The following is a 25,743-nucleotide window of genomic DNA, read 5'->3' as shown; positions in this document are numbered from 1 at the left end:
AGACACAAACAGCAGCGTGAGCGAGTCTGTCTGGAAGCGGTAGAGACGGAGAGGAGGTCTGGGAATGCCAGAGGTGGGGGTAGCTCAGATGGGAGGAGAGGTGGAAAGCTGCGACTCCAGGGCTATATGGACCGCATGCTACGGGAAGGAATGCACGTGTCTTTGTCAGAGAGTGAAAAAGCAAATGAAAAGAGTAGAGGAGGAGGAGAAGGAGGAGAAGGAGGAGGAGGAAAGAAGCGAGGAGGGTGGGATCTCAGCTGAGGCTGCAGCGTGGCTCTGTGTCTGAATGAAAGAACCTCTCTCTCTCTCACACGTTCTCCTCCTGTCTCTCTGTGTATACGACTCTTGCACGTTGCAGCAAATGAGGCACGCTGGAAGCAAATACTGAGAGACCGTACGACTTCACGCAGGAAGCAACTGTTTTGCTGAGGACTCGGCTGAAGGTGAAGCTTTCCATTTTCTAATGCTTTTTTTTTAGGTTTGTCCTTCGTTGGGCTGCTGCTTTAGCTCTTGGCGATTTGACCACTTTTAATGTATAGGAAGGAACTTGGGAGGGGCATTAAGTTTCTATAACTGGAACATTTGTTTTATTTCCAGGAATTTGTGTTGTGATCTGCAGGTGTTTGCACAGATACTGCATGACGAGAACTGAACCCCTTCTCATCGCAGGATTTCTGGATATTGGTTCTACCACCTTCCTGGACTTCAGATCAAAAGAACTCACCAGATCTTGATCACTCTGACTTTATTTCATCTTTCTTGCACACATCTTTTTGCTCAGCCCGCCACGTGTGATGTGTGTGTTGTTAATTTAACCAGGGCAACCCTGAGAGGTTTGTAGGTCTCTGGCCAGCTTGCAGGCAGGTGTGATGCTGGGTCAGTGTGTTTGATACACACACATATAGTTGCCTCAAAGCGAGGAGAACAGAACATCAAATGAAAACATGACATATTCCCAGATGTTATAGAAACTCTAACTTTGAGTCTCATACCTGTGCTTCAACTGTCCCGGTGGAGATGTAATACAGCATCACATTTCTGTTTTCTCAGACATTACACTCAAATACCAACAACTTTTACTTACAAAGGCAAACTCACTTGTTCTAAAAGACGGCCTATTTTCACCATGAGCCTACAGACTGGTATTTTGCTCCGCCAGTGCATCTTGCACAGCTTCTCCCCTCACCTACTCCTCCCTGTCCTGCTGCTGCTCCTCCAGGCCTGGTGGGGGAGCTGTCACCCCCAGTGTTTGGATTACAAGCCTCCATTTCAGCCCAGACAGCCACTGGCCTTCTGCAAAGAGTACTCCAAGTTTGGATGCTGTGATGTGGAAAAAGATGAGGAGCTATCCATCAGGTTTTACAGCATCATGGAGAACTTTGACCATTCAGGTTACGTAACCTGTGGCAGATACATACGCAGCATCCTCTGCCAGGTAAGAGCAATGATTACTTTATTTGATGAGGTAAACAAGCTTTTTCATCTTTTTCATCAAAATGTGTAACCACCCGGTGACCCAAGTTTATGGGTATTTTGGAATAGTAGGACCAAGACGTATAAAATCTAAGCATCATCTTTGAACAGGAATTAGTAGTTTTGGGAAAAAAATAACATCCTCATATGTGGACACTGGGTTTATTTCATTATTTATATTATAGTCACTAATTAGTGACAAAACATAAATAATAACTGAACATGGCTGTACAATGACGGAATTGCAAACAAGTAAGTCCCAAAGACTTGCTTATTAGCAAAAATTGCTAATTTGTTAAATTTGTGGGTCATATCAAACTAGTAACGTTAATAAGCATAAATAAATACGGTTTAACCTTTGCTACCACTAGGTGGCAGACTAAAGCGTCTGCTAATGAGAACAACAGGTTTAAATGAAGCAGGATAGGATGCAATGAAATCTTAATCTTAACATCCCCAAATGAGGATGCAGGGTTTCAGGGGTTACAGAATGAATGAATGTTTTTTTGATCATGTCACCGTTATTCAAGGAAATATTTTCCCTATATGCACTGCAGTTACAAACCCCAGGTTTTATGGTCCTAAATAATGCAAATGATAACGCCAAGACCTCCTGGAAAGAAAAGTTTCCAGGGGAAAGTTTGTTCTGGTTTGTCATGGACGAGAACTGCAGTAAGGTAACCAACAAAACATGTGGTTTAATGGCTACATTGAGCAGTTAATCATGCTCAGACAGTTAATTCCTGGTTTGTATTTTTATGAATAATTTTGTAACTGTGCTGTTATGCAAGACATAATTGCAGGAAAGCAAATAATGGGGTGCCACAAAGTAGACTTTACAACCATAGTACACGACATACAGAAAACATGATCACAACATTACTACTAAATCTAGAGGAGATCTAATGTGACAAAATTTTGAATGAGATTTTTCCACATCAGCTCCAAACACTTTCAAAAGTGTCAGGGCACATCAGGTGTAATTAAATAGACATATTGCTTAGGTTTTTCTTATTTGTTCAATGTACACAATGTATACAACACCATCTACTTGTGTCTTTCACATGAAACACAGGCCTGAGTTAAACCAGGGACACAGGACAGAACTTCCACAGTCTTAACAGATTTTGAAAAGTCTAGGAGCACACAGTAACTGCACGGCTTCAGCAGATTTTTGCATGATGATCGAAAGACGGGGTTCACACACTTGCAACAACTGTTGATGAGCAGTTCACGCTACCCGATTGTGTCAAGATTTGTCTCAAAACATTCAAAAATGTCTGATTGATGGAGACTGAGGTCGGGTCGGGTCTTCACCCCCTCAGACAGTAACAGATTTTTCTGCCAACTACCCATGCAGACTGTTCCCAACTAGTTCAGACTTGTCCAGCTGGGAATTGTGGGTAAAACATGAAAACTGAAACTCTGAATCAGATAACTGAAAATGAAATTCAGTAGAAAACAGCAGCTCCTTGTCTGTGTTACTGTTTTGTTTTCTTGGGAATCCCACATTATTCACTTCACAGGCCTTTTAATGTTCTGGACCGACATGAAACAAAGTCTCTGCACTTCCCTTTGTTGTGGGATGGGAAAACCGGTGTCAAACAACAAGCAAAACTCTGCCATGAACCAGAATGAATCAGTTTCTTAGAAGTAGAAGAAAAACAATGTTATCTTAATTGCAGAAGATCACAAGTGCTGTAATTTCCTCCGGCTAATAATATTTAATTTAATGAGTGCCTCTATTTCAGTATTGCTGAGTTTTATTTTATTTTCTGAGCCTTCTAATCTTAAACCGATTCCGTCTCTGAAACCCAACCTCTCCACCAGTGGAACGGGCCTTGAAGCCAGTCCCACTCACTTGATTGCATAATTAGGTGCTGACTATGCAGCTCAGACATGAACTACGTGCAGATCACGGATGCAAATTGAATGATAGGTGCAGTGCAAATTAAGCCTGGCCCATACACTTAAGATAAAATCTTTCATTCTGCAGAGGCCAAAACAAACAGGCTCAGGGCTTTTCCACGAATAATTCAGCTTTGATATCAACAGGAAAAGAGTGTGCATTCGTGTGTGTGTGTGTTTTCTGCAAGTCTTCCCATGAGTTTATGCATCATACACTATGTAAAGACAGTGACGAATCCCTGACTCCTAAAATATAGGTTTCTAACATTGTGATAATTATAGCCTGCTCCCTTCTTTCCAAGCGGTGCAGGCTACATCCTGAGCGTAATGACAGCGCCACAGTGGATGTACAGCTTGTTGGTTTGGTGTGACTATAGGTCGAGTTCAGAACAGTGTAAACATGTAACATTGAGAGGGAGGTTACATCACACACAGATCTCATTTGTACTTAAAAGTAAACCAAACTAGCGACTCTCTTTTTGCTTTTAGTTGAAGGGATAGCAGATAAACGTCAACTGCAGCTCTGTGATGTGCGGCTGCTCTTACTTGGATACTAAGATTTTTTAGAAACCCTTTGTTTTGACTTCTTTGAATTGTTTTCTCTTCACTTTACTTTTTTCACTTTAGCTCCCAGAATAATGGTTTGGGGTTAAAAGAGGCCTTGGAGATGGCCGAGTTACCCCACTGCCAGAGCACTTACCCTCGGAAAACCAACCACACTGAGGCCCTCTGTTCCAGCTGCTCTACAGGGGCTTCCTGGCACTGATATCAATCACACATTGAAGTGAGAGAGAGACAGGCAGGCGGATATAAAGAGAGAGAGAGAGAGAGAGAGACAGTCAGAGGCCTACGTCGGGGTGTGTTTGTGTGTGTCAGCGACACAAGAGGGAGACCGTCACTGTCCTGAAGTTGAACTGACATAACAAACAACCATTTCCTCCTCTGGCCAGGGGTACAGGATATATCGAGTTCCTGCGAGAGAGGGACCGAGAGAGTGAGAGGAGGATGAAAAGCAATAGACTTAGGAGAGGAACCAGAGAAGATATCATCAGGCGGAGAAACTAACAAAAACAAACAGATTTAATGTGCCCTTGCTTTAAACATAGGTTTGTGTGTTCTGCAGGATAAAGTGGGTATTAAATCAGCGGTTACGGGTCAGCCTCCATCTGCCTTTTTGGTTTGGTTTAATTTTAAACAAAACAAGATCAGATAATTAATTGTGGGGGAAATGCCGTAATCAGATAAACTAAAAATCAAAAAGTGTTAAATTAGTTGTTTTTCTTTGTTGAATTAAGCTGCGATTGTAAATTGACTTTTTTTAATCATTGTGTGCGCAAGACAAGAACAACAGCATAAGGTGTTGACCTGGCCTCCGTATTCACTAAATCCCAAACTAATCAAGTATCTGTGGGATGAGGACACACAAAGGACCCTCTCCTCAACCCTTAGGACCCAAAGGCCCCCACTAACATCCTGTTGTCAGACACCACAGGACACCCTCAGAAGGCCCATGTCCATTCTCCGATGAGTCACAACTGTTTTGGAGGCACAAGGGAGACCTAAACAATATTAGGAAGGTGGTCATAATGTTATGCTAGATCAGTGTATATTTGATGGTGCATGTTTTAAGCTGGTCTCTTAGTTTAAAAAAGTTTCAAAAAGCCTGTACTGCTTACTTAGACATAAGGACAAAAATGCAAATGTTCAATTTTCCAAGCAGCACATGAATGCATCGCGCCACAACAAATCTCAAACACACAACATCCAACGTGCTGCTGAGTCAGTGCCTCGCTGTAGCTATTGTTTACAGTAACTGGATCAGACTTCAACGTGGCAAAGCTTCATCTTTTCTTTTCTTTTTTTCCTTTTTCTCGTACAATCTAGGTCCAAGTTCACAGATTTACCAGCCATCTGTTTGCCATGACTCTTTTCTGTCTCCCAACTCTAATAAAATACAGTTACTTGGACCCCTCAGTAAAGAGCTTAGTGGGACAGATGACACCAAACAGGACAGAGTTCCTCAGTCTATTCTGAACTAAAGCGTAAACACCAAATTATGGCAGTTTGAAGTGGCTGCGTCGTCGGGGAACAGCTGTGAGTAGTTACATGCATTTATCCTACCCTATGATAGTAGAGCTTAAAATAAGGCCGTCTCACAACAATGGTCAAATAAAAGAGGTGAGGACGACGGGGGCGACTGTAGTTGTTAGATCACTGATGGCTGGGAATAAAAAGATTTACAGCAAAAATAGTTACTTGATCCGCCTTTTTTTTTACTTCAAATCTCCCCCGTTTTGTCCAATCAGAAAATCATTTTGGGGTCCCACTGTGATTAAACAGCAGTTGCAGCTGTGTCAGCATGACCTCAAGATAACCACATAAACCAACACTATAACAACATGCTCACGTGCAGCATGAAGACAAGCTATTATGTGGATTATCGGATGGTGAATTGCAGATGTGGAAGTATGTTCCCATGGTATAATGTTACATAACATGACATTCAATGCATCTTTTTGACAAATAGGATAAAGGTCAAGGGTCAGCTTCATTATGAGATTATAATGCTCTGCAGAAGCACTCTTCTGGTCAACTCAGACACAAAAGGGGAGGTTGGGATCGCATTTCACAGAGGTGTCCACTTTGAAACTATTTTATAGCGTAGATTGTCTATGCCGCCAGCCAAGATGTGTAGGAGGCATTCAGGTTTTAAAATTTGTAGCTTCTTTTGCAGCGACATCCACATTTGGACCGCTGTCCACTCTTATGGTTACCACTTTGTGCTCTCCCACAACCAACTTAATTGACCAAGCACGTGGAACTTGCCGGGTTGGCAGAGGCACAGAGTGGAGAGGTGGCAATTCTAGTTTTAGCTTATATAGGAACATTGCCACACGTTTCAAACTCCGAAAGCATAAATCTTAAGAAAGAGAGAAATTACATCTTTTGTAAAGCCTGAATGAATGACTTACCAAAACTGTAAACAGAAACCAAAAGCATATATTTCTGGAATAAACAGTCATTTTCCATCTTTTCCCACTGCAATCAGCCTCCTTGTGAACTCTTTAAATGGGTACAGCTTACCAGACAGACACAATTAAGAGTTTACTGAACTAGTTACTAGAAGTTTGTCTTTGTAATCAGTGGATCGTTTGGATTTTTATGTCTGAAGGTTCTCAGTCATCCAGATCATGGTAAAAGACATTTAAAAAAAAAAGGCAACTGGACTTGTAAAGTTTTGAGAAGACATTTCGTCGCTCATCCAAGTGGCTCATTCGGTTCTAAGAGACGGGTGGGAAGTTGAAGCTTAAATTGAAGATGACAACCTCAAAATCTCAGGCAAAGAAGACAGATGGTTTATTAGAGGAGTAAAGGAAGCCGTCTATGTCAGATTGGAGAAGCGTTATCTTAGCAGAGGAAGAGACTGGCAGGACAAATTAAGTCAAAAAAGATTGAAATTATGATTACCGCATTCAGAATATAGGAACCTTGACAAATTATTCAATAAACCAGCACCCTGAAGGCCCATACATCCACACTGAGACTTAACCACAGACAACGTGTTCTTCCTGTTCTGTCTCTGTATTATATCTATAATTAATAACGTGTCACAGTTAATAGGGCTATTTGGGCTCAGCACGCACAAAGAAAAGAAAACTAGAAATAATTTAAATCAGTCAATTTAAAGTACAAGCTCACATGCATTTGCATGGCTTGTAGAGTTTGTGTTAAAATATACAAGACACTTTTAATGAAGATTTTTTTTTTCTTATGATTTTTGAGACTTAACCAATCCCTTGTGTAATCTTTTGGAAAGAGAGCAGTTGCCTCCATTTGTAAAAGTGAATGGGGTTAAGCTCAGCTTGACACGCACGCCTGCCCAAGGCCTAAAATGATAGTTAGTTCAAGTTCTTTTGATCTGTGCTAAAATATTTAAACATTTTGCCCGAAGCTTGTCTACATTTCTTCTTAAATGCCAAAAACATTTTTTGGAAAGACATACTGATCTTAACAAATTATTCACAAGAAGTTAAGTGAGTCTTAAGTGATTCTCTAGGGTGGTTGTAGTCCCACTTCTACCTCAAATTTTCAGACAATCATCACGCGCTGACCCTGCCTGACACCGAACCTGTACGTGCATTTCTTTGTATCAGTGAACCATCTGGTTTGCTGGCATTTCATATTTTTTTGTTCTGCCAAAGAATGTATGAGAAAATAAGTGATCTTTAGCTGCTTGGACTCTTTTCTTGGTGATGATTGGTTTGGCTGTTCTGGCGCTGAGTGAAAGCGTGTCACTTGACCACATGATGGTTTGGGTGTTGTGCCTCCTTGTGCCTGCAGCTCACCATTCTGGGTGTGGACAGTGTGGTTGTGACTTAATAACCGAGTGGACCTCTATGGGATCCATTTATACTAAGTTACTCTCAGACAGGCTGTATATAACCCAGGTCTGACCAGTCATGGGGATGTGGTGAAGAGCTGCAGCAAAATAAGTACACAGATCTGTCCTCCATTTACATGATTCATACGCTCTTAACTCTGGGATAAATATATTGGCTTAAACAATAGCAATGGTATATACAGTATATATCACCACTGATATGAAAATCCATTTAGAGCGCAGAGCTGCATTAAAATATAAAATACATTTAAAAATATGTTTTTCGTTTTCCCCTGCAGGAGTGTTCTCCCTATGCCGCCCACTTATATGATGCCGAGGATGCCAACACACCCATGAGGATGCTACCTGGGCTGTGTGGGGATTACTGCTTCGACTACTGGCGCCTTTGTCGCTACACGCTCAGCCTCCTCCTGGAGGACCTGGGGAGTCCTGGGCAGTTTGCAAACCTGACTGTCGCAATTGAGGAAGATCGCAGAAAGTTCTGTGATTTCCTGGAGCTGAAGGACAGACAGTATTGCTATCCTAATGTCTTGACAAATGCAGGTACGGAGTTCACTGAAGGGCACGTACACAAAACAAAAAAAACAAAAACAAGACGTTTTCCCACTCATCCAAGCAGCTTCTTTAGTTCTAAGAGACTGGTGGGGAGTTGAGGTTCAAATAGGAAAACTCTGTGGGTAAAACCCAGCAGAAACTTGCTTGACTTGTTGAAACTGGTGCCACCAATTTCCATAAATGACTGGGTACTTACCTGTTGTTAAGGAGGGGAACTGTGTGCCTAAGCTACTTACCCTATGAATGGTGCTCTCATGAAACAATTGTCAGTGGAAGCTTCCAGTCTCAAGGTGTGAATGGCATTGAAACTTCTTGGAGACAGATGTCAAGACTGTATTGTAAATTGATGGCAGATTAAATCTTAAATTTAATTGGCTTATTGTGCGCTACTTTTATGTTAATATTAACAATATGCTAATGTATTAACAAAGGCTTGCTAACAGGGTGATTTTTTAATAGTGTTTCATTTGTTAATCACCTTTATCCATTAGCTTATTACATTTGCTATAAAGCACAAATGGAAATTAATTAGCATGAGTCCATGGACATGAGTCCACGTATAAGAGAGGGCATTGTGAAATTGAAATTGAAGTCTACGCATTTTCATCAACTGGGAGAGAATCTCGCTACATCATGTGATATTGACTTGATTTTTTATAATTTAGAAATCCTGTTAGCACAAAGTTCTTTGATACATTTTAAATAAACTTTCTTCTGTTTACTTCCACCCTCAGAGCTAAATGCGAACCTTGGCTCGGTACGCGAGGATCCCAAAGGCTGTTTGGAGCTGTGCCTGCAGGAAGTTGCCAACGGCCTACGTAACCCCGTGGCCATGATCCATGCAGATGATGGAACTCATCGCTTCTTTGTTGCGGAGCAGCTTGGTTACGTGTGGGTGTATTTGGCCAACGGCTCCAGGATCGATCGTCCTTTCCTCAACCTCACGCAGGCCGTCCTCACGTCGCCTTGGTCTGGAGACGAGAGGGGATTCCTTTGCATAGCGCTGCATCCAAGGTTCATACTTTGATAATGACAGTCCCAGGTCTTTGTTGGGGTTATGTCCAGAACTCCATAGCCACTTTTTACGCTATTTTCAGAGGAAAAGTTCTCTATGTCCCTGTACAAATTAGACATTTGTCTTAAGAATTTATTCTTTCCGTAGATTCACCACTGTCAAAAAAGCCTACGTGTACTACTCAGTGTCTGTCAAGAAGGAGGAGAGGATACGAATAAGCGAGTTCACGCTATCAACACACGATGAAAACCAACTAGACCATTCCTCTGAGAGGTACATTCTCACATGTGTTTGCAGTGTATTCGCGTAGGTTTGAAATGACAGAGACATACAGTATTCCTCCTCTTCTCATCTCTTTTCATCTCCTTATTCAGAACCATCCTGGAGGTAGTGGAGCCGGCATCTAACCACAATGGAGGACAGCTTCTCTTTGGTCATGACGGATATCTGTACATCTTCATTGGTGATGGTGGGCGAGCCGGGGACCCATTTGGAAAGTTTGGCAACTCACAGAACAAGTCAGTATAATTTAAATTATGCATTTGGCAGTTTGTGAGCTTGGAGGATGACAGGCTTCATTTGAAACTTTAGAAAACAGTGACAACAGTAGGAATATGTCTAAACAGTATTAGTCATTCCGCCAGAGTTTACTTAATATGATACAAAGCCATTTCATGAGCAAACACTCTGTGTCATCCCTTTGACAAATCCCTTTGATTCATCTAAGAAGCCGCTCATGAATTAAAGGAACAAGTCTCAGTACCATTAAAGATCCTGGCTACATAAAATACATCAAAATACCAAAGTCGAGTCAGAGCAGGTTAAGAGCCAGACAGTCCTCCCAAGCCTGACGCCAGGTTGGCTCATTTTAAGACAAATAAAGTTTAATTAAAAGGATCAAAATTACGGTGAGCATTACTTCAGACCTGTTGCTCAGTGACTGATTTAAATGATAGCTTTGCAAAGATTAGAGTCCAAATTGTAACTTAATGGGTACAATTTAAAATTTTGTTTGCACATGTGTCTCAAACACATATTCTTGATTCACTCTGTAGGGGTTTAATAAGATACAAGTGTTTCATCCCAGATAATACGTTTAAAACTGTCCTTTAAATGCTGGTGTTTACAAATTTGTTGCAGGATTCAGTGCAGAAAACAAAGAGAATAGTCACTACTTTCTAGCAAGCCACAGACAAAGAAAGGATAAAAGTTAAAACGCCAAGGAAAAGTGGCATTAATTAAGTTCAAAAGATATTGATTTGTTAAGGCAGAAGTCTCCAGTAGCTTGATCACATAGAGGAATTACAGTCGAAGATTTGAAAGATATTTAGCAGCCTTTCACTGAACAAGCTTCTCATCCTGACAATGGTGATACGATCGTTCATGATGGAGTTTGTTCAAGGTCCTTGCGTCTTCCACCGATGTTAGGAACTCCAGCTCTGGTCCTACCACAGACCCCACCTTCTGTAAAGGTTGGTCCAGCTGTGAGGTAACCTTCTTCTTCTTATTGCTGTCTCTCCAGTACACCACATAGTAAAAGAGGCCACTGGCAACAATCTGGTAGAACATGTCCAGAAGCTTCCGGCATGTGTTAAACAACCTTGGGGAAATAGAGACGGCTCTGACCTTTTCGTATACTGAGCCTATGTTAGCCGACCAGTCCCGTTTGCGATCCAGCTGTCAACACGCGGCAGTTTAAATGTTAAGTGCTAACAGCTAAAGGAAAAAATGTTGAGATCACAAATATCATGGTGGTGGAAATAGTGTACACACTGCACAATGCTTTAGTAAAGACCTGTACAATAGTTATATTGCGTATTGTGGCAACAAACGCTCGGGCATGAAGTAAATTAGATGTGAAATTTACTTCACTGAAGCAGAAATCAACCATCTTATCTGTCAAGTCTATGGACAGACTAACACTTTTTATCCATGCTTATTTATTTATTTATTTATTTTTCTGAGATGTTGACAACCTTTTGCAAGATATGTATAACTGAGCTGTTTCTGAGGGGTTTCCTTGATATGCTGTAATAACTGTTCTGGGAGTGAGGGAGGGTTCACACTGCCAAAGCTAATATTGACACTACACATCGTGGACCACCGCACTACCACCACTGGTAGGTGGAGAGAGTGAAAGCAGTTAGAGAGAGCAAGGTGGGATAGGAGAGACTGGAAAAGGTCTGTGTGGCCAACCTGTAGAGAGGAGAAAGGTGGAAAGTCAATGAGAGGAATATTTCAGGCTGGAAAAAAAGATGGAGGGAGAAATGGGTAGAAAGAACATGAGTCTGAATCAAGGGCACTTTAACTCAAATGATGGACATAAAATAAGCTGGAGGTAGAGAGAAGAGACATTAAGGGTAGTATATTAGATGGAGAGGTGGCTAAGATGAAGAATACTTTATAGTAAATTTGTCAAAGATTAAGAGAGTAAAAGGAATCAGCAACCAGGTGACCTAAGACTCCACTTTTTCTTTTTATGGACCACAACGTCCCTTAAATCTCTAAATTGTATGAAACACAAAATGTACAGGATGTCTCTTGCCATTTTTGCATATTGCAGTTGCACAATGTCACATCAGAATTAGTGCATTGTTGCAGATAAAATTCACTAATGATGAAAAAGCACATGATAGGAGCAATGGGACTTTGACGTTAAAGAAACCTAAATCAGATTCTTGTCAAAGCTGTCAAGTTTCTGTCTGTAATATTACACTCACTCAGACTCTGAAATGTCGTTGTCTTCTCCTTCTGTTCGGTAGGTCAACACTTCTTGGCAAGGCGTTGCGAATTGATGTCGACAACAATGATGATGGTGCCCCGTACAGCATTCCCTCCGACAACCCCTTCCTGGGGGAGAAGGGGGCAAAACCTGGTAAATCCCTTAAGATGTCCTGTGAACCAGTGTGATGGTTTAAAAAATAAATGCATCAAGCACAAATACTGTAATGTAGATTTTATTTCAGCTTTTCTTAAGAGCTCCCAAACAATGCGATCGCAGTGGGACTGCCTTCTCCTCGTGTACAAAGATGGAAAATTGCTGTTCATTTCAAAAATATACGCTTTCTGTTTACAGCCTCTGTAAATAATTTATTAGGTTCTCACAAAACATGTAATTGTGGTTCTTCTCGCATCCCTTTTTTTTCTTTCTTTCTTTGCAGAGATTTATGCATATGGTGTTCGCAACATGTGGCGTTGTTCGATTGACCGGGGTGACCCCATTACGGGCAGCGGCAGAGGCAGGATGTTTTGTGGTGACGTGGGCCAGAACAAATATGAAGAGGTGGACCTCATTGTCAAAGGTATAATGAGTTGAGTTTAAACCAAGAGTTTGATTATCGCATTGCCACCATTCTTTTTTACCGAAACATACAGGTCTGCATATGCAGACAATGACATCTGTTATCTCATAGAGCATATTAGAGTCCTTCCTTTCTGCTCTCTAATAATTAAGGTGAACAGGATGCATTGTTCTGAGAGTGCATGGAATAATCAAGATTAAGAAGCAGTCCCATTTAAAGGAACGAGTGAAATGCTTATTTTCTATGCATTTAAAGGTGGCAACTACGGATGGAGAGCCAAGGAAGGCTTCAGCTGCTACGATCGCAAACTATGTCAAAACTCATCTCTTGGTGAGTGAGTGTTCTGGTTTGCTTGGTGGTGCGGTATTTATTTGCACAGTAGACTCTGTAAATATACATATATATGTATTTTTCTTTCACTCCTATGATCTAAACCATAGGTCTTCCACAGGGGGTCTGCAGAGGTACTGCAAGGGGGTCGCAAAATCTTTGGTTGATTACATATTTTATATATATATATATATATTTTTTTTTAATTTTCCCCCACAAATGTACATTTCTTTAAATACACATTAACATGAATCCAAAATATTTTGGTAAAGGGATAAATTGAGGTTATCTTTCAGTCAGCACTTCACCCATTCATCGATACTGGAGCTGTCTCAACAGCGTCACACTAGCCTACACCTGTCAATCAAAGTCCCCTGTACATAAAAGGCCACGCCCCTATCACTGCTCAGCCAATTAAAATGAATATTTGAACCTGTGTATTATTTGAATAGATTTATATTGAATGCAAAATGATAATAACAATGTACATTTATAAATAACACTAACCTGAGATCAATATAGAACACATATAGTAGGTAGGGGGTCCCACTTAATCTCTTTACTACTACAATACTACTACTATGATTTGAATAGTATTTATCCAAAGTATAGTTTTTAATTCTGTGTTCATGTCTTCGTAGATGATATCTTGCCCATCTTCGCCTACCCACACAAGCTGGGAAAGTCAGTGACAGGAGGATACATCTACAGAGGATGTCAGATGCCCAACCTCAACGGCCTTTACATCTTTGGGGATTTCATGAGTGGGTGCGTGTTTCTAAAATCACAACTTCCACATCTTCTGACCTGGTCTGCAAAGGCTTGATTTCATTTTCACAAGTAAAATAATTAATGTATATGGAAGTATTAATGTGAGCATGTGTGAATATTTGTGCTTGCGTGCATATACAGTACCTCCATCTGTGTTTCTGTTCAGGCGTTTGATGTCTCTTAAGGAGAATGCCACCACAGGTGAATGGCAGTACAATGAGATATGTATGGGGGGAGAGCAGACCTGCAAATTCCCCAAACTCATCGACAGTTACTACAAATACATCATCTCTTTTGCCGAGGATGAAGCAGGTAACAACCTCATAGTTGGTGTCTTTGTTTACCTCACATGTATTGCTACCAAGCATCATACCCCTTATAAATACAGGCTATGTGCAAAGGGAAGACATAACCAAACCTTCAAAGAAATAATGTATACCGCAATTATTCAATGAAAACGAGCAGTTTTATGTGTTTAAATGTAAATTCTTAGCTAAATTAAACTAGCTCCCCTCGAGCTAGGCTTGAAATTATAGAAATACTGTTGATTAACTTGGAAGAATGTCTCACACAGGTCATTGTCCTTAAATAATAGTTTCCCTTTTTCTTGGAAACTGTCTGGAAGCATATTTGATTCCCTTTTTAACGTAATATACAGTTTGTTGTTACAGTATGTGTCTCCTGTTTCTGTCCTCCCTATATTTTTATGTGCCTTATTTTGCTATTTTCTTCCTCTCTCCTCTACGTTGTTGGACTTTGTTCCATCTGTTCATTGTAAACATAATAATCCTTCTTTTCTCCCCCCGCTTGTTTTTCACCATCTGCTCTTTCTTATCATAATTCTCCCTTTCCTTCTCCCCTTCATCTTTCCACATCTGCCTGCTACACTCCTCTCTTTTTTTTCCTCTGTGAATCTTTCTAGGTGAATTGTATTTCTTAGCCACAGGAGTCCCGAGTGCCACAGCGAGAGCAGGAATCATCTATAAAATTGTGGACACTTCCAGGTAGCTATCATTTGTGGCGGAGATGTTTGGATACAGCTGAACAAATGTGACTGTTTTAGGAAAGGAAGTAATCTTTGAATAAGACTGGACTTTTTAGGGAACAAATCCGTGTTAGAGGCTTTAGGCCGAATGCATTTTACCTATAAATGAACGGCCTTATATTGAAGCCCTTGCCAAATTAATTCACACACGGCTGATTAAGTACAGGCAAGCTGGATCGATCGCTCTGTATTTTGCAGTATGCCAATTTAATAGCTTGGGCCTGGTACCATTAGGGTTAGTAGTAGAAGGTAACAACTGTATCAGGTGAGAGAGTAGCCTATGGCAACTTAGAGTTGATAAGTGTGCACATTTTTAGAGTATGGTAGAAAAAAATAGTTACTAAAAGTAACCAAGCTTCTGTGATGCCACTGTATTGGCATCCTGAAAAAAAAAACAGAATCTACAAAACATTTAAGAAAAGTTTTTGATCATCTGGATAAAAAACAAAGAGGAAGAAGAATTACAGTCGAAGCAAGGAGGCTGTTGTTAGGAAAACGTCTTAATTATTCTCAACCCTGTAGGGGGCAGACAGAAGTTCCACACTGTTATAATCTTTAATGGTGTAACAGAGTTGTTTAAGTCAATAATATCTGCTAAAGTACAAGTGCACACGCAATGTATGGATGTTAAACTTTTGTCATTTTGCCCTCAGCTTTTTCTAAAATATCAATATCAGTTATTGAAAAAGTCTGAAAGTGCACAAATACATATACATTACCAGCTGTGTGCATTACATATTACATATCGTTAGCCTAAGTCATTTTCCAATATCAATAAATACCAATGTACTTGATAGAAATTGTGTTTTTTCTTGTTTTCATTTGAGTATGATTTACTTGACTTAATTATACTATTAGGCTAACAATATTAAATATGTGCTAATTTAGTTTTTCTTGACCTCACAGGCGAGCACCACCAGGGAAATGCACCATCAAGCCTTCACCTGTCAAGATAAAGGGAAAACTGGTTCATTTCCACCCCAAAGAAGGTAAGAAAATACTTTTATGCACGTCCCTAGTTACCACCCGCTCCACTTCTAGTTTGTCAATGTATTTTCACATTTTTCCTTTTGTTGCCCTTATAAAAACATCAATCTCTCCTCTAAAACTAGATTGGCGCTTTATTTGACACAAGCCCTGCCTTTTATAGTGTAGTCATGTGTATTATTCCTGTTACAAATGTGCCATATGAGGTTAAATGACATGGGCATATTGCATGTATTGACAGATATAAATCAATTTTGAGCTCTGTCCTCCTAGGCAGAAGGGCTAACAGTCATTTATTATAGAGCTCTGGGGAAAACAGGCATCGATATCAATGTGGATGTAGATCACAAATTTTCCTGTTCTCACATTTGTAAGCATATAATATATATGGGTTGGGAATTCAGTGTCCCTGAACTCATTTTTACCCTTGTTAATGACAATGTCAGGAACCGATCATTTCCCAAAAAATAGACCGGGGCAGTCTATTTTATATAGTTAATGCTAAACAATAATTATAAACTTTTGGTTGTAAGTAGTTTGAAATCTTGTCAATCAAAGAAGACAAGCAACAATCCTGTATCAAAGTCCAGATAGGATTTGGACCAACTGTACAAATTGTCTATTCTTTATTTGTTCTTATTCCTGTTTGCAGAGTTCGTAATCAACAGGAAACCAACCACCACACCTGTTCCCACGACAACCACCCCAAGAACTACAACCACAAGGAAACCACCATCAAGAAAGTCACCTATAATAATAATAAAACCACCGATGCCGACAAGAAAAACTCAGAGAAGGTTGCCACCGCCGCCGCCGTCAACAGCAGCGACGAGGAAAACGACAATCAAGACGACATTACCGGCGACAACACCAACTAGCAAAGCAACAATTAAAACAACAATAAAGCCGACAACCGTGCCTACAACTGCCCAGATGGCCATAACTACAACTCCTGCCACTACACCCACTGGTAGGCCTACTGGTGTTTATCAAGCTAGCTCCACTGATTACCCACCGTTTAGCCCATCTGATAACCAAACCACTAAGTCGACCGTTAGGAGTAAAAATAAATCCAACAATAAACACACCTTGATCCGGGGGGGAACCACCAGCATCAAAACAGGTGGTGTCTTCTTCTGCTCTCTATTTTTAATTTACATTTTAACAATCTAAAAGCTATAGTAATAATCTCCAGGAATAATCTTAAAACTAAGGTTCTTCGCAATTTATGTTCTGTCACTGATTAGCTTAGTTTAACTTTTTCATAAAATAACACAACTACTCTGTTATACAGAGCTGTGTTCTTACCATAGTTGCTTTACATTTAAGCCGTAGGATTTCTACAACATAAAATAAGTTATACTACAGCATTTAAATAAGTAAATAATGAATGATTTGCCAGCTTATTTCTAGACAATTTCCTCAACTTTTACATAGTTGATAAGTGTGCATTTTTATTCTGTTTTAATTGCATAGGCATGATTAGTAGTTTGATCTTTTTTTTTCTTTTTTTTTTTGGTAAATGCTAAGACATACATTTACTGTAAAAACAACAGTTTAGTTTATTTTTCTTAAATTTTTGAATGGGTTGTTTAATCATTAGTGTATTAGTCATCAAAAAATATATAGTTCTCAAATCCATTACTGTATAATAATAAAAAAAAGTTTACTTTAAAAAGCAATTGTTATTACCTCAGGAGAGGTAATATACGTTTCTCAAAATTTATATTCATTCAAACTAGTAATTCTTTGATGCGTTTTATTTATGCTTCTAATCAGGCTTTGTACTTACTTTGCCACATCTAAATACATCTTGCAGGGAATTAAATATTAAAGCAGTATTTGCAACTTTAAATGTTAATTAAATTAAATGTTTAGTTTAATATTAATCATGGTAGTGTTTCATGTGTCAACTTATATTTTATTTTAAGTCATAAAGTTCCCCTGTTCAAATGTAAACTTGGGATGAGCTATTTGCACCAGATGTTGTCAAGCTCAGGTATGGTATAAATTACTATAGTGGTCTTTATTCCCAAGGTTCAACCTGCTAACAGGCTATTCTTTGGCTGGCACAAGAGTCTAAAGCAGGATTTAAAAAAACAGCTTATTTATGTTTTAGGTATTTGCACTACTTTAATTTAAATCGGGTACTTTGGCATTATTTATTTTGAATAAACGGATCTGCATCAGCCTCAGTTTGGACATTCATCCTTGTGTGTCTGTGTCTATGTCGTTGCTTTTCCTTTTGTCAAAGATAATGTTGCTGTCTGTCAAACACTTTCTGTTCTTAAATTGAGTGTTTTTTTTTCTTTTAGAACTAGTTTAACATCTTACAATAATTAATAGCTTAGAGCAATTGCTGCGAACAGCGCATCCAACTAGCTTAGTTCGCTGCAATAGTACGAAAAAGTCTTATGTGGTGAACAGATGGATTCAACAATTTCCTCAGTGCTTTAACTCTACAAACAGACTGATCACAGCAAGCAGCTCAATTCTAATAACATAGTTCAAAGTTCGTGATTTAAGAACAGTAACGATGCGCCAAAAGTAAATGCTTACAATGGCGTGGACAAGTTGTCTAGGCTACAATGTGGTCTCTGTTGTATAAAATCAAGGTTCACATGCTCAAAATGTAAACAAATTCCTCAAATACTAACCACAAGCTCTTTTTAAGATGCAAAGCTATGTACATAAAGTGCTTTTCACGTGGGTAATTCAAGAGCAGAATTTTCTTAGAAAACTATAAAACAAAGAAACATGTTACAACTTCATTCTTTGATTTTCCAGGAGGCAAACCAGCTGCTGGAAGTAGCTTCTCAATTTACCTCACAAATGGTATCTTCACATCTAACTCTTGGCAAGACAGCAAATAACAACTCTTCTTTAAGTCTTTAAAAAACAAAGCAGCACATTATTAAACTACATATATTCAAATAAAGAGGGTGATTCTGTCTCTCCCTCAGGTTATCGTGCAGCCGTCATGACGGCAGCCCCTAAGATGGCTCAGTCCCCAGCCATCACAACACCTTCAACAAGGAGACACTGGAGACCCCCATCTAGAACCACCTCCAAGCCTCCAACCTCACCACAGCCTCCTGCTTCTGCTTCCCCACCATCGCCGAAAAGACCCCACGTGGGTTTGAGTTCTACACCCAATCCCAGAGCAGCGACCACAATATGGGCGCCGTATCCGAGCCAGAAGCCTGCTGTGTCACCGCTGAGACCATCAATCAACCCCACACTGACTAAAACACAGGAAGAGAAGCTGCGCCTTGGAGAGAAGCTGGAAAACACTGACGCGGGCAACCAAGTACATAAGAGGCCCAGAGGAAGAGGTAGAGGTCACGGTCACAGGAGAGGAAGGCTCCGGGCGGGCTCGGTGCGCCTCGTGAGCGCTGATGGTTTACCAAGTCGGGGACGACTGGAGATCTTTATCCGAGGGGAGTGGGGGACGGTGTGCGACGACCTCTTCACCATCAAGGCAGGGGCCGTCGTGTGTCGACAGCTCGGCTACGCAACAGCGCAGGCGGTGTTGAAGAGGGCCGCCTTCGGGGAGGCGCACGGCAGCGTGAGGATCCTGTTGGACGACGTGCAGTGTGAGGGTGGGGAGCGGTCGCTGCTGGAGTGCAAGAGGTCCAAGGTCGGGAGACACAACTGCACACATGGGGAGGATGTAGGGGTTATCTGCGGCTAGCCAAGACGGGTTCGAAATAAAAATATAGGAAGAAAAGACGCGACAGAGGAATGCATGGTACTATAGCTTGTGTTCTGCACATTTTTAAGGATAATCTTTGACAAGGTCAAAATCTCCATTATTAGTAGTGTGTCATTTTTGCATGTTTTACATATTGACGTTGTAGTTTTCATTTCACACCCACCGCTGAATGCTCAGTTGCGCCTTCACGCATTTTCCACTTTTAGGAAAGAGGAGTGAAGGAGGAGTATCCCCCCCTCATTAAACATTTCTCTGGGCCTATTTAAAGACAGTTTTGCTTCAACCTGTCGTTGTTTAAAAATGAACCATCCACATATTGGAAGACTGCAATCAAATGAAATAATAACTTATTAACTAACTGAAGTTAGCTCATACACATTCATGGGATTTGATTTGATGAATGCTCACTCATTCTTAGCACGTATGTGAGAATGGCATCAAAATCTGAGATAACAACTGGAATACACTGATCAGCCACAACATTAAAACCAGTAAATAATATTGGTCATCTTGTGACAATACAGCGTTCTGCTGGGAAACTTTTGGATTGAGCATTAAGCACGTGGATGTTTCTTACACATGTACCCCCCACCTAGAGCAGATCAGGCGCCCCCATCCCATAGCAATGACACTCAGAATGCAGTCTGACACAAGGAATCACAGAAAACACTACAAGGTGAATCTACCTATAGGATCCAAAGGCCAGACACCACAGGACACACTCAGAAGGCCCATGTCCACTCTCTGATGAGTCACAACTGGTTTGGAGGCGCAAGGGAGACCTACACAATATTGGGAAGGTGGTCATAATGTTGTAGCTGATTGTTGTATAGTCCAATCATTTCAAAGTAATTGCAGTTATTGCCTACTCTCATCAAAATACATCTGCACAGAGACATGAGACATACCACATCTCATCGTTAACCAGACTAATTGAAGAAGTTTTGTTGTTGCAAAAGGATCAACATCTGATGAAGGTTTTGTTGCCCCTTTTCACTTAAACATTATCAAACTATTTTATTATACATATAAAGAAACTGGTTGAAGTGGACTTAGCAAATTTTGGACAAACCTTAGCAATGTTCTAGCTGACTTTATACTGTATGTCTCAACAAAAAGAGACGCTTTTAAAATTATGAGAAAACATATTTTTGTATTGTACAATTGCAACAGATTTATTTTCTACAACAGTTTTTTTTACTACTTTTGATATGGCTTGAATGTAGTTTGAAGAGGGAAATTAGTGTTTTAACACAGAAATTCTGTACGATGAATGTAATAAAATGTTTTCACTTTGACGTGAAGAGATTTGAAGGCACAGGGGGCCTGTTATATGAATAAAGTTTATTGCAAAATGATTTTTGTCTCATCCTGCATTCGGTTTCTGAACTTCAACTGCATGTATAAGCCAGGCACGCTGACGATGTTCGGACTAAACGGAAAAACCACTATCTCCTTGCAAGTATTGCCTGTGTAACACACTGTTTTGGAGAAAATGCCTTGTAGGCATTTCAAATATTCAGCGACATCTTGCTATGTGAAGCTGAATTTGTTTTGGGGGTGAGGAGGTCCAGCTGTCCACCCTTCTTACGTAAAGCATTGTCAGACAGATGGAAGACGGCCCTGAACAGATTCCAGTGTTGACTTTAGCTCTAAAGGAATCACAGTTCAGCGAGGTGGAAAACAGCAATCTAGAAACCCGAAGTCAAACTGTCGTCTCTTCTTTTTAATTCCTCACAGTTTAACACCAGTCACCACATATTTTATGGGGGCATGGAGTTCGGTTACGTGATTATAAAAGCAAACTCAAAAGTCTAAAGAGCGTATAGTCAACAAAAAGAGATTAAACCACGTGAAGGTCAGTATAGTATGAATTAATTATAAAGATCAGATTAATGAATGAATGGGTTGAAGGGACTAATTAAAAGTAAATGAGTCTTAGAGGAAAAAATTAAATACATCATTTCATGTTGGCTTGACCTCTGTAGATGGAGATTTCAGCTGGAGGAGTCCAATAGCTAACTCCATTTGTATTTTGCCATTTCTGCAACTGCAACCGAGTCAAATGTGACAAACACATCGATCTTAGCGAATTCTTGTGTTGTCAGATATAACACTGAAAGAAAAAGAAATGTAAAATTCTCTGTTGGAGAGGAAAAATATGCAGCTAGTTCATGCTCTGTCTGGCCTCTGACAGATGAGTCTGTTTAGTCCTGTGTGCTTTACAGTACACAAGTATGCCCGTCTATGTATAGTGTCTATACAGTACGTCATCAGTTCAGTTCAGAAAACTGTATTTATCCCATGTGGGCAATTTAGTTTACAGCTCCCAGCACAATAAAACATTCAAAACAGTCATCTGTTAGAAATACAACCCCAACACTCAACTCTCAGTTGTGAGTAATCTGTTGACTAATAGTTTCCTTCCCAGCAGCAATCTTGTACATGTGCAAAAAATGCAAAGTATTAAAATAAGACAAAGAATAAATAAATACATAAAATAATAATAATGAAGGAACAAGCACAACCTACTCTTTAAATCTGGCATTCATCGGCCCGATAACTGACGGGACAGAAGAGTTTGAGTCGCATTCTGTCTTCCTCAGGGATGCATAAAAGCGCCACCGTGAGGGGATTAACGTGAATCCACTGGACGTAACATGTATTTCCAGAGAACGCTCAGGTCAAGAGACAATTGAACCAACAAATAAAAGAGAATGTATGTGTTGAGTGTGAGAGTGCATCCTCTGTTTCGTAAAGTCTAACATGTAGCATGCATCAAAATGATTAACTTACTTTAAAAAAAAAAAAAAATATGTGAAACAGGAAGTTTACAGGTGATATTGTTGTTTAGTAATTAAAATCTTCTATCCGTGTACATTAAATATAATTAAAGGCATCGAGAATTTGGACTCAAATTGATGACAAAAAAAACAAAACATATACTGTGTGTATTTCGTGAAGTCTGCATGAGAAGTTATATTACAATAAACAAAGGTTTGTCATTCAGAAACAACTGAAATGATTTAAATTTGGACTTTTAGCCTGAATTTAAGTTGAATTAAAGTTATCTCTCTTTCAGACCACTGGGAGGCAGTCATGTATAATTTCATTAAAAGAGAGTGAAGAGCCCACAGTCCCATCATACATCCCTTCATTCCTTCTTTAGGTTGCACAGGTGTCATGGTTTTGGGTTTTGAGACTTTCCGGGTACCCTGTTTGGTTTTCCTTGTGTTTCTCATTTTTATTCTTCCTTGTTGCATCTTGTCTTCTTTTACTTCCTGTGTTTTTCCTCTCCTTGATTGTTGGATTGGTTTCTCCTTGTGTGCTCCGCCTTCATTTGTTTCACCTGCGTCACCCCTCTGCCCGTGTGTATATTTAGCTCGGCCATTGCCTTTATTCTCTGTTTGCTATGTTAGCCCTGTGAGTTCCTCGTGTTTCAATGTTCTCATTTTGGTTTTGGTCCTCATCATGTATGGGATTATCCTGCCGTCCTTTCAGCGCCTTTTTTTCCCCCTTGTTTCTTAAGTTTTTTATTACTTTAGTGTTAAATTTTCAACTCCTGCCTCTGCTCTGCATCTTGAATTTGGGTCCTACTGCTACAAAACCCCAGACAACCCCATACAGGGCTGTAAACTGTCAGACAGTCGGCCAAAGAGCATTGTCTCCACAGAGCAAACCAACAAATAGAGATGACACATTAATTCAGTTAAGTAAGTATCTATATCTGTCTTCAGCCCTGTAGTTTCCCACATCACTACTATTACTTTACTTCCAAAGACTGTCTCCGTCCTGTCCTCAGGCCTCTAGAGAAAGTTGTTTCTGTTTTTTTATTATGGCAGTTCTGAATGGCTTTAATGAGGCTTTAATGAGTAGATCTCACCATGATCTACAAATTATAAATCGCCAAAGAAAATCTGTGAAAAATATGTAAAATTAGGCAATATTTAATACAAGACTATGAATTGTAAATATGAAAATAACACTGTATGATATGGGGCCTCGAGTGCAGGGGTTCAAACAAATGTTTCTTTTACAATCTATGATCTTGAACCATTTGTCAAAGAGCTTCAGGTGGTAGCTGGTAACGGTTGTTTAGAGTTCTCCACGATGTGTTGAACATAGGGGAGACACAAATGCAGGATTTTTCTTTTATTTACTGAAACAAAGTGAGCAAACACATGTTCAGCCATGGGCTCACGAGGGAGTCTCTTAGAGCTGCATGCGTTTACTGTATGCACTGAACAAACTGAGGCTCGATACCACTTTATTGATGCATCTAAGATCCTAAAACCATAGAAACCTGTGTGACCTAGGTCCATAACATGAGGAAATATATCCCCATTACATTCAGCATCCACTAACCAGTAGCACTAAAGCAAAAGCGATGCTACTTTGCAGAACTTCCTGCAGTCCCAGACATCAACACACGGGAGAGCCACAACCGTGTGCATTTTATTAAAGCAACGTTGTTCCACAGTCTGGTCGTTTAACATTGACCCAGATTCATAGTCTAACTGGCATGTGCGCCGGTGTATGTAAATGTATTTTAAATTCAGCGTGCGACTCAGTGATCGTCTCATTGTCGCCTTTCACTGCAGCTTGAGCTGGCGTCACAGCTGCTATACTGCAAGTTAAGAGGACAATTAAGAGAGAGACATCAGATGATAAAGAGGGCAGAGAGAGAGAAGGAGAGCAGGGAAAGGAGTAAATGATAGGACAGGAGTGACGATAATCTTTGCCAGCAGACGATTTAACTGCGACATTAATTATCTCTAATGGATCTAAGTCTGATTAGGACAATAGATGTTCCTGAACTGGATGAGACTGAAAAGAAATGGATAGGGTGTCCTATTGATCTACAGTAAATCACTTCAATACGACTAAAGAGGGTTGTGAGAGGATCACTGTGGAGAATAAACCTGCAATGTAAACTCACACTAAAGCAATTAAACATAAATGTTTTCTCTGTTTAATGATCTTTTTAAAGTTTGGAAGGTTCAAATACATTTATTTTGTGTGATTGTGGCTCAGATTTCATCCTCTCACACCTCATACTCATACACCTTTTCTCTTACGAACACGTTATTTATTATTTTACCGCAATCATGTCCCAAAGGGCTGGAAACAAAAACAGAACGCAAATAAAAAGTTGACGAGGCAGGAAGGACTGAACAGGAAAAACTGAATTAAGTAGCCCAAGGATACACAAGGGGGTTGTAAAGATACACACACATATGCAAAAGAAAAAAAAAAGCAATTTGTGCACGCATGAACACACAGACACACGTGCAAACACACACACTTGCAGATACATCCCCTTGGTGTCTTTTGTTCCTAAATTAGCTCTTCCTCTCCCTCCCGCTGTCTCTTTATTTCTGTCCTAATCACTCCCTTCTCCTTGTGTTACTCTGCTCTGCTTTTTGAAGTACTACTTTTCATTAGGGCAAGTTTCGGTTCGTAAAGTGAGCCAGTAGAGAGACGAAAAAACAGGCCGATGAAAGAAAACAGAGCAGCTAAGGTCCGGCTAATGACGCAGCAAACTCGAGTGAACACAATGATGCGTGTGTCCTCTGTCTTGCTCCTTTTCTACATGTGTCTCTCTGACGTCTAATACCAGTATTTATATTAACATTCTTCCTCATCATGTGCCATCTGCTCCGTCTGTGAGTCCGTCTCTGTGCCTGTTTCCGAACTAAGTTCACATCACAGAGACTGCTACACTAACAGAAAGGTGGTCACTCAACTGTGTGATCATTTCAGAACACGTAGGTTGTGGTGCTGTTAAACTGGATAGAGTTGCCACATCTTTTTAAGTATTTAGGAGAATTAACCATTCTGTCAGTTCTGCCCCTCTGCGCCTTATGTATTTGTACATGCGTCCTCATCACGGCCTCGCATGCTGTAACCTTTTGTGCCTGTCAACACGGCCCGCATTTTAAAATCTGGGTAGAAAAAAACACCAAGTTATTTAACCCACTGCTCCTGTTAGAGCATCTTAACGGACACAAAATTCAGAAAGCATCCACTTCTCTGTACCTGCTATTTTACTCATCATGTTATTATTTAAAAGCCGATGGCACAACTGGATAATTCTATGGAATCAAATTAGTAGGATTTTAATAGGATTTTAATAGGATTTTGAGCTTCGGAAGCGGCATTCACAAATATGTCAACCTAAACCTAACCTAAACTAACTGAAACTGAGGCCAATCTGCTTTTCCAAATCCATACTAGCTG

The 25,743-nt window shown here is 40.1% G+C and overlaps 1 protein-coding gene across 2 annotated transcripts; it reads left to right on the top strand.

The window, feature by feature from the left end:
• The first annotated feature begins 140 nt into the window (after positions 1 to 140).
• si:ch211-136a13.1 (HHIP-like protein 1) lies at positions 141 to 20,861 on the top strand. Of its 2 annotated transcripts, none has more exons than XM_047593196.1 (15): positions 141 to 443; positions 620 to 1,435; positions 8,062 to 8,326; positions 9,073 to 9,352; positions 9,501 to 9,626; positions 9,728 to 9,871; positions 12,116 to 12,228; positions 12,515 to 12,655; positions 12,911 to 12,985; positions 13,627 to 13,753; positions 13,923 to 14,068; positions 14,679 to 14,760; positions 15,708 to 15,790; positions 16,441 to 16,758; positions 18,752 to 20,861. In XM_047593196.1, exons 2-15 carry the CDS (start codon positions 1,127 to 1,129, stop codon positions 19,480 to 19,482), a joined length of 2,940 nt encoding a protein of 979 aa, XP_047449152.1. In that variant the 5' UTR covers positions 141 to 443; positions 620 to 1,126; the 3' UTR covers positions 19,483 to 20,861. The 2 variants fall into 2 exon arrangements, with proteins under 2 accessions (XP_047449152.1, XP_047449151.1); XM_047593195.1 differs by having other exon boundaries at positions 598 to 1,435.
• Positions 20,862 to 25,743: the final 4,882 nt, after the last annotated feature.

The sequence above is a fragment of the Mugil cephalus genome, chromosome 9 (genome assembly GCF_022458985.1).
Source record: "Mugil cephalus isolate CIBA_MC_2020 chromosome 9, CIBA_Mcephalus_1.1, whole genome shotgun sequence".
Lineage (NCBI taxonomy): Eukaryota > Metazoa > Chordata > Actinopteri > Mugiliformes > Mugilidae > Mugil > Mugil cephalus.
The sequence above is the reverse complement of the archived record's forward strand: the minus strand, read 5'-3'. Positions and strand labels throughout refer to the sequence as shown.